The sequence below is a fragment of the Cherax quadricarinatus genome, chromosome 8, assembly GCF_038502225.1.
Source record: "Cherax quadricarinatus isolate ZL_2023a chromosome 8, ASM3850222v1, whole genome shotgun sequence".
Classification (NCBI taxonomy): Eukaryota; Metazoa; Arthropoda; class Malacostraca; order Decapoda; family Parastacidae; genus Cherax; species Cherax quadricarinatus.
Window position 1 is genome coordinate 62,053,536 of NC_091299.1, and position 13,693 is coordinate 62,067,228.

The 13,693-nt window shown below is 39.8% G+C and overlaps 1 protein-coding gene across 5 annotated transcripts in view; it reads right to left on the reverse strand.

Moving 5' to 3' along the window:
- The window catches only part of LOC128685297 (rap guanine nucleotide exchange factor 2), an 832,363-nt gene that overhangs the window by 52,684 nt on the left and 765,986 nt on the right, over window positions 1–13,693 (reverse strand). For all 5 annotated transcript variants that reach the window (XM_070083069.1, XM_070083072.1, XM_070083070.1 and 2 more), the window contains one exon: window positions 11,081–11,180. In XM_070083069.1, coding sequence (XP_069939170.1) covers window positions 11,081–11,180 — 100 coding nt within the window. The remainder of the gene's footprint in view (window positions 1–11,080; window positions 11,181–13,693) is intronic.

Consider the following 13,693-nt stretch of genomic DNA (forward strand, 5'->3'; position numbering starts at 1 on the left):
GGTGGGAGGAGACACAAGTGGTGTCACTTGTGAATAGAAATGGTTTAAGGAGTCACGATGCATTTGGGAGGCCATTGATGTAAATAAGAAAGAGTAGAGGATCAAGGACACTTCCCTGTGGCACTCCAACAACTACAGGTTGAGTATTGGAGATCATGCCATTTGTGTATACATACTAATGTCTACCACTAAGATAAGATTTTAGGTAACAGTGTGTTCTGTGACCCCGTAATGCTCTAGTTTTAGATGCAAGATATTGTGGTCTACTGTATCAAATGCTTTTTGTAGGTCTATGAAGAGCCCCAGAGGATATTTATTTTTTCAAGTGCTGTATATAGTAATTCGAGCATCTGAATAATTGCATCATTTGTGCTTTTTTTTCAGCCTAACCCAAGCTGGCAGGGGTTCAGTATGTTATGGAATAGGAGGTAGGAGTAGATTTCTTTATGTATTATTTTTTCAAAGATTTTAGAGAGTAAAGGCAAGTTAGATATTGGTCTGTAGTTACTTAGCTGTGTAGGATAGCCTCCTTTGAGGATCGGGGTGACCCTTGCTGTCTTAAGAACGGATAGGAATGTGGAAGATTCAATAGATTTGTTAAATAGTGTTGCAATAATGGGGAACAGCACATGAGCTGCTTTTTATATAAGATTGGTGGCAAGTTATTCAGGTCTCCTGCCTTGTTTTTTAATGATTTAATTATTAGTGAGACTTCAGTAGGATTTGTTGGTGCTATATATAAAGTATTTGGGTAATTACCAATGACATAGTTTTTTTTTTTTTAACAAGTCGGCCGTCTCCCACCGAGGCAGGGTGACCCAAAAAAGAAAGAAAATCCCCAAAAAGAAAATACTTTCATCATCATTCAACACTTTCACCTCACTCACACATAATCACTGTTTTTGCAGAGGTGCTCAGAACACGACAGCTTAGAAGCATATACCTATAAAGATACACAACATATCCCTCCAAACTGCTAATATCTTGAAACCCTCCTTTAGAGTGCAGGCATTGTACTTCCCATTTCCAGGACTCAAGTCCGGTTATATAAAAATAACTGGTTTCCCTGAATCCCTCCACTAAATATTACCCTGCTCACACTCCAACAAATCGTCAGGTCCCAAATACCATTCGTCTCCATTCACTCCTATCTAACACACTCACACATGCTTGCTGGAAGTCCAAGCCCCTCGCCCACAAAACCTCCTTTACCCCCTCCCTCCAACCTTTTCGAGGACAACCCCTACCCCGCCTTCCTTCCCCTACAGATTTATACGCTCTCCATGTCATTCTACTTTGATCCATTCTCTCTAAATAACCAAACCACCTCAATAACCCCTCTTCAGCCCTCTGACTAATACTTTTATTAACTCCACACCTTCTCCTAATTTTCACACTCCGAATTTTCTGCATAATATTTACACCACACATTGCCCTTAGACAGGACATCTCCACTGCCTCCAACCGCCTCCTCGCTGTTGCATTTACAACCCAAGCTTCACACCCATATAAGACTGTTGGTACTACTATACTTATATACATTCCCTTCTTTGCCTCCATAGATAATGTTTTTTGTCTCCACATATACCTCAATGCACCACTCACCTTTTTTCCCCTCATCAATTCTATGATTAACCTCATCCTTTATAAATCCATCTGCTGACACGTCAACTCCCACGTATCTGAAAGCATTCACTTCTTCCATACTCCTCCTCCCCAATTTGATATCCAATTTTTCTTTATCTAAATCATTTGATACCCTCATCACCTTACTCTTTTCTATGTTCACTTTCAACTATCTACCTTTACACACACTCCCAAACTCATCCACTAACCTTTGCAATTTTTCTTTAGAATCTCCCATGAGCACAGTATCATCAGCAAAAAGCAACTGTGTCAATTCCCATTTTGTATTTGCTTCCCCATAATTTAATCCCACTCCTCTCCCAAACACCCTAGCATTTACTTCTTTTACAAACCCATCTATAAATATATTAAACAACCATGGTGACATTACACATCCCTGTCTAAGACCTACTTTTACTGGGAAGTAGTCTCCCTCTCTTCTACACACCCTAACCTGAGCCTCACTATCCTCATTAAAACTCTTTACAGCATTTAGTAGCTTACCACCTATTCCATATACTTGCAACATCTGCCACATTGCTCCCCTATCCACTCTATCATATGCCTTTTCTAAATCCATAAATGCAATAAAAACCTCCCTACCTTTATCTAAATACTGTTCACATGTATGCTTCAATGTAAACACTTGATCTACACATCCCCTACCCACTCTGAAACCTCCTTGCTCATCTGCAATCCTACATTCTGTCTTACCTCTAATTCTTTGAATTATAACCCTACCGTACACTTTTCCTGGTATACTCAGTAAACTTATTCCTCTATAATTTTTACAATCTCTTTTGTCCCCCTTCACTTCATATAAAGGGGCTATACATGCTCTCTGCCAATCCCTAGGTACCTTCCCCTCTTTCATACATTTATTAAACAAAAGTACCAACCACTCCAACACTATATTCCCCCCCCCCCCTGCTTTTAACATTTCTGTCATGATCCCATCAGTTCCAGCTGCTTTACCCCCTTTCATTCTACGTAATGCCTCACGTACCTCCCCCACACTCACATCCTGTTCTTCTTCACTCCTAAAAGATGGTATACCTCCCTGGCCAGTGCATGAAATTACCACTTCCTTTTCTTCGTCAGCATTTAAAAGTTCCTTAAAATATTCTTGCCATCTACCCAAAACCTCCCTCTCCCCATCTACTAACTCCCCTACTCTTGTTTTTAACTGACAAATCCATTCGTTCTCTAGGCTTTCTTAACTTGTTTAACTCACTCCAAAATTTTTTCTTATTTTCGTTAAAATTTCTTGACAGTGCCTCTCCCACTTTATCATCTGCTCTCCTTTTGCACTCTCTCACCACTCTCTTCACCTTTCTTTTACTCTCCATATACCCTACTCTTCTTATAACACTTCTGCTTTGTAAAAACCTCTCATAAGCTAACTTTTTCTCTTTTATCACACCCTGTTATGAAGGGTTCTGCATGGCATTGTAATGTACATATAGTGGAGAAGTGTGCCATAATAGTATGAATGTTATAATTGTAAAGAATAATTTTATAATTCATAATATGCTTTTGGGGGTACTGTAAAGTAAGTTAAACTATAATTATAAAGAAATCCTGCTAGGGATTTATTTTCCAACTATGTCTGGGTACACTGGGTAAGCGTGGCTTGGGGCAGTCACGTGGAGTCAGCATGGTGTGGAGGCTGGCGTCGGAGATGCTGTGTATTTAAGCTAAGTTTGTAGATGTGTACTCCCTTTGTTTAGCTAACCCAAGCCATATGGCTTACCTGTATGCTCACCTGGGCTCTGACATAGTCAGGGTGCTGTGGGATGAGTGAGGAAATAAGAAATGGGGTTTGTAGTGGAGTAGAGACAGCCTGGCGCTGACTAGGCCTAGTGTTATGGTGGCTGGACCTCCAGCCAGCTGTTTCTTGTGTACCGTCATTTGGGCGTTTAGGATTAAGGTGTTTCTAGAGTGTGTATATAGTGTTATGTTGAATAAATAGATAAATTTTCCTAACTGGGATTTTTGCCTAACCCTCTGTTAACCAACCCATTGAAGTAACACATACTGGTTTAGCGCTTTCTGTTTTGACTGGGATAGCCCTGGGTGGCCTGTTTATGCTTGAGATGTGTGTAACTTTTACCTTTGCCCTTAGACAAGGCTCTAGCCCCCAGGTATCCCACCTTTCTGCGTAACATGGGGGCCTGTATATGGGAGAATTATCAAATTTTATGTGATAATTCAAGTTTGCAACCTGGAAAATCAGTAACCATTCTTTACTGGGTTGGTCAGAGGAAGCATTCACTATAACACTCACACTAAAATAATAATTTAACTTTGTTTGCAATATTGCTGGTTTTTAGGGTGTTATTATTAACTAATACCCTTTGCATAATTTACCTTTGTGTGCAACTTTGTTGATTTTTAGGGTGTTATTATTAAATAATACCCTGTGCATAATTTATCTTTGTATGCAATATTGCTGGTTTTTAGGGTGTTCTTATTAATTAATACTCTGTGAATAATCTACCTTTCTGTGCCATATTGTTGATTTTTAGGGTGTTATTAATACCTGACATTTTGTGCATAATTTCCCTTGCAGGTACAATCTTGCTGATTTTTGGGGAGGTTATGCTTACCTAATTTTCTGGGAATAATTTTCCTTTGCAGGTGCAGTAGCTCCATTTTTTTCTGCCAGGATTTTCTTGTGTACAATCCTGTTTAATTTTAGGGAATCACATGAAAATCACTCCTTGTGAATATACTACTGCAGTCTATGTACTTTGCTGTGTGCTTTATTATTTTATATCAGTAAGTTCTGTGGCTGATAGCAAGATTTGGTGCTATCATTTCCCAAAATGGCTGACACTAGTGAAAATTCTGGGGATGTCATGCATTTGGAAGGTGACATTGAATCAAATTTCCATGTTAGGGACCTGGATAAGGAAGTAGTAATTTTACAAATGAAATTAGCCCTAGTTGCAGAAGAAAAGGAACGGTTAAGGATTGAGCGCACAAAGATCCAGGAACAGAGAGCCTTAGAGGAGCTTAGGGCTCAAGAAAGAGCTAATGAGAGGCAGCTTGCTTCTCACCCAGACACAGACACGAGGGTAGATGTTTTTCATTTGGATAAAGCCATAAAATTTGTGCCCAAATTCCTAGAGAAAGACCCAGACCAGTTTTTTCTGTTATTTGAAAGTACAGCCAAATCCCAAGTTTGGCCGGAAAAGGAATGGGCGACATTAGCAAGAACCCAATTAGTTGGTAAAGGGTTACAGGCCATTAGTTCCTTAGAAGGACCGGCCTTTTCTGATTATCATAAGCTAAAAGAGGTAGTTTTACTGGCTTATCAAATGTTGCCGGAAAGGTACCGGCAGAAGTTTAGAGGACTAAAGTTTCAGGCAGGGCAGTCTTTGGTGGAATATGGTAGGGAGAAGATGTCACTTCTAAATAAGTGGTGTCGCTCAAAGGGGGTGGTAGGCAATTATGAAAGTGTAATTACCTTAATTTTGTTAGAGGATCTTTTGAGAAATGTTCCTTCTGACCTTAAGGCATATCTTGAGGAGAAGGATCTTGATGATTTTAATAATGCTTTAGAGCTGGGTGACAGACTTTTAGCTAACCAAAAATTTGGTAGTAATTACCACCCCCACATACTAATAATGGTAAGTTTTCTCCACCCACCAATAGAAATAAGAAATTTCAGAAGTTTAAGCCACCCATTTCTCAGCCTAATAACCACCAGAGTTTTAATAAGCCTAATTTTCCAGTACCTACCCGAGAAGGTTTTAAGTCAGTTGTCACAGGTCCAGGACTACCGGGGACAGGTAGAAAGAGTCCAGTTCCCCAAGATCATGGCCCCCAGCCTATGTCAAGTGTGCAGGGGGCTTTTAAACCTTATCACTGTACATATTGCAATAAACAGGGCCACCTGCAGCCACATTGTCAAAAGATGCTTAGGGACCAGGCTGCAGCAGATGCTTCTCCAGTAAATACACCAGTTACACATGATGTTGCTTGCATTGCAGTCTTGCCCCAAGGTATCCAAAGAAGACCAGCTGTCTTAGACCCTCGGATGAAGGTCTATTCAAGTAAGTCTACTGTGGCCTTACACCAAAATGAAGGTAGGGTCACGGGTGTTATGTCTTTGAGGGACACTTTTTGTAGCACATACACCTTGCTTCGCAGGGGTGTATTGCCAGTGTCGGATGACACCTACACCGGATTGGACATTTTTCTTAAAGGGATAACTGGAGTCCCTGTCAGGACTCCAGTGCACAGGTTATGGGTAGAGTCTGCGTACCAGTCTGGGTACCTACCTGTACGTATTGCAGAAGATGTACCTTTTGCAGGAGTTGACCTTCTACTAGGCAACAACGTTGTGGGACTCCTCGAAAGTGAGGAATGCTTGGTTTTGCAGGACCCTGCTTTACAAGGTGGTAATGACTTAATTGGAGCAACGGTGCCTGAAAAATTTTCAGTGGGTTCTAGGACTAAACAGGGGAACAGAGCAAGAGCTGTGCCTCCCTGTGACCCTTCTGCACACTGTGGTGATGGTTTGGGTCTGGGGAGCCTGTTCATTGAGTCTGACCTGCAGGAGACTCGGAGCAGTGCTGAACCGGCTCAACTGGAACTCGGTTGGAGATGTGGTCTTGGTGCTGATGTGGGAAAGAATCCCCTGACTCTGCAGCAGCTGAGTGAGGCCCAGGAAGGTTGTGACCTGAATGCTATTCATTTATCAGCTGTTGTGGAGGATGTGGTTCCCAAATTTACCAAGTGTTTATTTTGCAGAGTTGATCAAATGAGCAAGACTCTTTTTAAGAGGACCTGTGCTTACGTGGCCGCAGCAGAACTATTAAAGTGTCTTTGTCAGTATTTTTTACAGATTCTGAAGGAACGGCATTCCTCAGGGGCACTTTTGTACAAAGTTAACTTGTTCGTTTATAAGTTTGCTTGATGTAATTTAGGTAAAATGCATCAATGCCAGTGTCTGGCCAGCACTGTGTTGTGATGGTGCCTTTTCCTAGCACAATTGTCTAAGAGCATGACTGTGGGCTCGTTTGGCATAGAACTTGATCACTTTTATGTTCGGCGAGTTTCACATGTCAGCAGTCTAGTACCTAAGTTTGTTAATATTCCATATTTGTAGTACCAAAAGACCGTGATTGTATGGTGGTCATTCCCCAGTTATCATTTTGCCCGTTGCCTCAGACCTTAATGTGGGGTTTATTTTCTTTCTTTTTCCTTTTGCCTAGCGGTGTCCATAGGGACCCTGCTAGCAGGGTGAGACCTATGGTCTGGGGGTGGGGGTGTTATGCAGGGTTCTGCATGGCATTGTAATGTACATATAGTGGAGAAGTGTGCCATAATAGTATGAATGTTATAATTGTAAAGAATAATTTTATAATTCATAATATACTTTTGGGGGTACTGTAAAGTAGGTTAAACTATAATTATAAAGAAATCCTGCTAGGGATTTATTTTCCAACTATGTCTGGGTACGCTGGGTAAGCGTGGCTTGGGGCAGTCACGTGGAGTCAGCATGGTGTGGAGGCTGGCGTCGGAGATGCTGTGTATTTAAGCTAAGTTTGTAGTTGTGTACTACTCCTTTTGTTTAGCTAACCCAAGCCATAGGCTCTTCTATGGCTTACCTGTATGCCCACCTGGGCTCTGACATAGTCAGGGTGCTGTGGGATGAGTGAGGAAATAAGAAATGGGGTTTGTAGTGGAGCAGAGATGGCCTGGCGCTGACTAGGCCTAGTGTTATGGTGGCTGGACCTCCGGCCAGCTGTTTCTTGTGTACCGTCATTTGGGCGTTTAGGATTAAGGTGTTTCTAGAGTGTGTATATAGTGTTATGTTGAATAAATAGATATATTTTCCTAATTGGGATTTTTGCCTAACCCTCTGTTATAATAAAGTTGGTAGAATTACCGACAATATGTAAAGTAAAAGGACACAAGTGCAACTAATGTGATATTTTTTTGTGGCAACGTTTCGCTCTCCAGGAGCTTTATCAAGCCATTACCGTAATGGCTTGATAAAGCTCCTGGAGAGCGAAACGTTGCCACAATAAAATGTCACATTAGTTGCACTTGTGTCCTTTTACTTTACATAACCCTCTGTTAACCAACCCATTGAAGTACACCTACTGGTTTAGCGCTTTCTGTTTTGACTGGGATAGCCCTGGGTGGCCTGTTTATGCTTGAGATGTGTGTAACTTTTACCTTTGCCCTTAGACAAGGCTCAAGCTCCCAGCTATCCCACCTTTCTGCGTAACACACCCTTTACTTCATCATTCCACTAATCACTCCTCATTCCTCCTGCGCCCACTCTCCTATAACCACAAACTTCTGCCCCACATTCTAATACTGCATTTTTAAAACTATTCCAACCCTCTTCCACCCCCCACTACTCATACTTGCATCAGCCCACCTTTCTGCCAATAGTTGCTTATATCTCAACCAAAGTTCCTCCTCCCTTAGTTTATACACTTTCACCTCCCTCTTGCTTGTTGTTGCCATTTTCTTCTTTTCCCATCTATCTCTTACTCTAACTGTAGCTACAACTAAATAATGATCCGATATATCAGTTGCCCCTCTATAAACGTGTACATCCTGGAGCCTACCCATCAACCTTTTATCCACCAATACATAATCTAACAAACTACTTTCATTACGTGCTATATCATACCTTGTATATTTATTTATCCTCTTCTTCATAAAATATGTATTACTTATTACCAAACCTCTTTCTACACATAGCTCAATTAAAGGCTCCCCATTTTCATTTACCTCTGGTACCTCAAATTTACCTACTACTCTCTCCACAACATTTTTGCCCACTTTATCACTGAAATCCCCAACCACCATTACTCTCACACTTGGTTCAAAACTCCCCACGCATTCACTCAACATTTCCCAAAATCTCTCTCTCTCCTCTACACTTCTTTCTTCTCCAGGTGCATACACGCTTGCTATAACCCACTTTTCACATCCAACCTTTCTTTTACTCCACATAATCCTTGAATTAATACATTTGTAGTCCCTCTTTTCCTGCCATAACTTATCCTTCTTTAGCTCTAACTCTATTTGAAACCCCTGACCTAATCCCATTTATTTCTCTCCACTGAAACTCTCCCACCCCTTTGAGCTTTGTTTCACTTAAAGCCAGTACATCCAGCTTCTTCTCATTCATAACATCCACAATCATCTCTTTCTTATCATTTGCACAACATCCACGCACATTCAGACTTCCCACTTTGACAATTTTCTTATTATTATTCTTTTTAGTAATTATTACAGGAAAAGGGGTTACTAGCCCATTGTTCCCGGCAATGATTATTTGTGTTTGGGATTTTGCTTGCTAGTTTTGATCCTATGTCTATAGGCTGTATGTGTGGTTCATCTGGGTTTGCTGAGTTAATCTCTTTGTTTCTAGACAGTTTTCTAGAGCCCAAAATTTCAGAGAGAGTTTTCCAGGTCTTTTTCATATCACCTTTTATTTCATTAAATGTGTTTACATAATACATTTGTTTGGACTTCTGTATTAGATTAGTAAGTATTGAGGTGTATCATTTAGTTAATTCTTTTGTTATTAGGCCCTGTCTGAATTACTTTTCACATAGATGTTTTTATCAATGGATTTAAGTATACTATTTGTAAGCCAGGGGCTGTTTAGTCTCTTTGCTGAGATCTGCTTCATTTTCATTGGACAATGTCTATCATAGAGGTTATGGGTTTTGTGTAGAAATATTCTGACACATTCATTAATATCATGGCTGTCCGCTAACTCACCCAGCCAGTCAGTGTTACGTAAGGTAGTAATAAAATTATTTACTGATGACTCATCATGTAGCTGAAGAGAGATCTTAGTCATGTCCTGAGTTACGAGAAAAACTGGGTAGTGGTCCATAGTGTTGTCTGTGATTATTCCTGCTTTTAGTGGGGATATAGTATTGGTCCAGATATGATCAAGTAGTGAGGCACTTGTTTCTGTGATTCTTGTTGGTTTAGTTATAGATGGTAGTAGCAAGCAGTTGCTCATAGTGTTTGTGAAATCAGCTACCTGGGGGTCAGCTGCTTCAATGAGGTTTATATTGAAGTCACCAGCAAGTAGCAGGTGGTACTCATTCATCTCTAAGTCAGTTAACATATTTCTTAAGTTGTCACTAAATGTGTAAGTTTTAGTGTGAGGTCTGTATACTGCTCCAACTGCTATGGGTTGTTTTAGGTTTTTGGATGTGAATTTGGCAAATATATATGTATTCACCATATTTATCCCTGGTGTGAGTAGATTTAATACATTTACTACAGTACTATCAATGAACAAAAGAAGTTACAGTGCTATCACTGAACAAAAGTTGGTACAGTACTATCAATGAACAAAAGAAGTTACAGTATTATCAATGAACGAAAGTTGGTACAGTACTATCAATGAACAAAAGAAGTTACAGTATTATCAATGAACAAAATTTGGTACAGTACTATCAACAAACAAAAGAAGTTACAATACTATCAATGAACTAAAGGTACAATACTATCAATGAACAAAAGAAGGTACAGTACTATAAATGAACAAAAGAAGTTACAGTACTATCAATGAACAAAAGGTTCAACAACATAAATGAACAAACAGTACAGTACCAACAATGAACAAAAGACAACAGGGATCTGAAACAAGGGGGAAAAGATTTTAAACAAAAGCATTAACAAAGGTGAACAAGCTACTCACATCACCCAGTTAAGGTCAGGAAGCAGCCCAAGAGCTGGAGCTAACCTCCACCTTAATTAAGTACAGCCTCTCCTCACTTAACGATGGAGTTCTGTTCCTAAGACCACGTTGGTAAACAAATTCGTCACTAAGTGAGGTGCATACTAATAGTGGTAGTGGGTTTGTGTCAACCATATTTGATATTGTTTTAATGTCACCTTTGCACCATTCATAACATTTCTGGTATTTTTTAAATGTTTATATAGTAGTGTACTGTATATTGTATTAAACAGAATAGAGGAAATCAGCTCTAATATACATTATTTAGATATGCATATTGAACAGAGAGCCTGTCGTAAGTCCGAGTCGTCAGTAAGTGAGTACATCGCTAAGTGAGGAAAGGCTGTACAAATTAACAATAAGTGAGAGTAAGTATCCTCAGCAGACAGTGTAGATACCAGTGACAGCCACAAAACTTTTACACTGCTAAAATATTGACCTATATTCAGGTGACAGTGAAACATCTAGAAAATTTTGAAAAAGTCATCACAGAAACATTAGTGAATAGGTGTTAGGAAAATGAAAATTAAAATTCAAGGTAATCTGACACAACCTTCCAAATGCTTCAACAAATACAACAGTACTTTAGCATAATAGTGTACTACACTGTTTTTTTTTTTCTAAACAGGAGTTGATTATGATGCAAAGGAAAAAAAAATTGAATAAAAGATAAAAGTAGTACAAAAGCTACTTAATTTTCTACAATCAACTTACTTGCTACTTTAATAAATTGCTTTATAGTTTTGGAACGTTTGACTAGATTGTGTTCCGCACAGACTTCCGTCACCACCCAGAACATTTCTCGATTCACAAGCTGGAAAAAAAAAATTAAACACCATGATTTACTTGCAGCATAAAAATAAAAAAATGCAGTCACTATTAATAGTTTGCTAGGTAAAAGGGCACGAGCGCAACTAATGTGACATTTTATTGTGGCAATGCTTTGCTCTCCATAAACTTTGTCAAGTTGTTACAAACAATACAGCTTGACAAAGCTCCTGGAGAGCAAAATATTGCCACAATAAAATGTCACATCAGTTGCACTTGTGTCCTTTTACCCAACATATTGTCGGTAATTCTACCAACATTAATACAATATTAACAGTACATAAAGAGAAAAATCACTTTTCCTCAGTATCGTTGAATTATTATACTGTACACTATTTACATGAGGACAAATTAATAAACTAAAAAAGCTTATGGAGGAGCAGTTGCACTAGGAAGTTTGGAATGAAAGACGGAGAATATTTTGAGCTGTTGAATGTTGACCAAAGGGGGGCTATGATTTAAAAAAAAAATAAAAAGGCACAATACCATGACTTAGAACAATATACAAATACAGTGGTCCCTCAAAAATCATCCGGCCTGAAAGTCATCCATTTCGGAAATAGTCCCGTTATTTCGTCTAAACATTGGCTCGCAAATGGTCCGTTAACTCGCTAATTGTCTTTCGTCCTGGACGTGTACTCACGGCTCTGAGCCGCCTCGGCCTCCCTTCCCAGCCAGCGTGCCATTGTTTACCAGTGAGCGACGGTCCCCTCACGTGTTCATACGAAATATTTCATAATATTCCGTTCATTTTAATGCTTGCAAGTACTAAATAAGCTACCATGGCTCCAAAGAAAGCTCCTAGTGCCAAGCCTTTGGTAAAGAAGGTGAGAAATACAATTGAATTTAAGAAAAACATCATTGAACAATATGAAAGTGGCATACGTGTGGCTGAACTGGCCAGGATGTATAACAAACCCCATACAACCATATATTCCATCGTGGCAAAGAAAAAGGAAATCAAGGAAGCTGTTGTTGCTTGGAGAACATTGTGGCCAGATTGTGTCCACAAGAGGGATTTTGAAGGGTTTGTGGCTGACCCTGATGAGCCTATGTCAGTTGTGAAATCTATTGTGGCACTGGGGAGTTCCATGGGGTTGGATGTGAGTTTGGAGGATGTGGAAGAGTTGGTGGAGGACCACAACGAAGAGCTAACCACTGAGGAGCTGCAAGAGCTTCAGCAGGAAGAGCAACAGATCGCAGCTCTGAATCTTGCTGCAGAGGAGGAGGAAGAGAAATGGAAGAAGGTGCCTTCTTCAGAAATTAAGGAGATTTTTGAAATGTGGGGTAGGATGGAAAGATTTATGGAGAAACATCACCCTGAGAAGGATGATGCAAGCCATATTAGCAACTTGTACAGTGACAGAGTCTTGGCCCATTTTAGGGAAGTTTTAAAGAGACGCCAGAAACAGAGCTCTCTGGACAGTTTTTTTGCGAGACAGGACTCCAGTGACTCTCAAGCTGGTCCTAGTGGCATTAAGAAACAGAGAAGAGAAGTAACCCCAGAAAAGCACTTGGTACCCGAGGTGTTGATGGAAGGGGATTCCCCTTCCAAACAGTAATTCAATCTCTCTCCTCCTTCAGTCTTCCATACACTAAGAAGAATCGCCAATAAAGGTAAGTGTTATGCTGTTAATGTTTAATTCATCATGTCCCATTGTATTGTTTATGTACTACATCTATATTTCATGTAAAAAATTTTTTGTTTTAATATTTCTGGGTGTCAGGAACGGATTAATTGTATTTACATTATTTCTTATAGGGAAAATTGATTCGAAAATCGTCTATTTCGATAATAGTCCCACTTCCAGGAACGGATTATGGACGATAATTGAGGGGCCACTGTAAAGAACAAATAAGGCATAAAACAGAGATTGGAACAATACATAAATAACCCGCACATAGGAGAGGGGAGCTTATGACGACGCTTCAGTCCAACTTGGACCAAAATGCAGTCAATGTTGGACCAAAACATCATCATAAGTTTCATTCTCCTATGTGTGGGTTATTTGTGTATAATTTTATGCATTAAGTGGAGGCGAGATATAAGCGACTATTGGCAGAAAGGTGGGCTAGTGCAAAGATGAGTAGTGGGGGGGTTGAAGAGGGTTGGAATAGTTTTAAAAATGCAGTATTAGAATGTGGGGCAGAAGTTTGTGGTTATAGGAGGGTGGGGGCAGGAGGAAAGAGGAGTGATTGGTGGAATGATGAAGTAAAGGGTGTGATAAAAGAGAAAAAGGTAGCTTATGAGAGGTTTTTACAAAGCAGAAGTGTTATAAGAACAGCAGAGTATATGGAGAGTAAAATAAAGGTGAAGAGAGTGGTGAGAGAGTGCAAAAGGAGAGCAGATGAAAGAGTGGGAGAGGCACTGTCAAGAAATTTTAGTGAAAATAAGAAAAAAATTTGGATTGAGTTAAACAAGTTAAGAAAGCCTAGGGAAAGTATGGATTTGTCAGTTAAAAACAGAGTAGGGGAGTTAGTAGATGGGAAGAGGAAGGT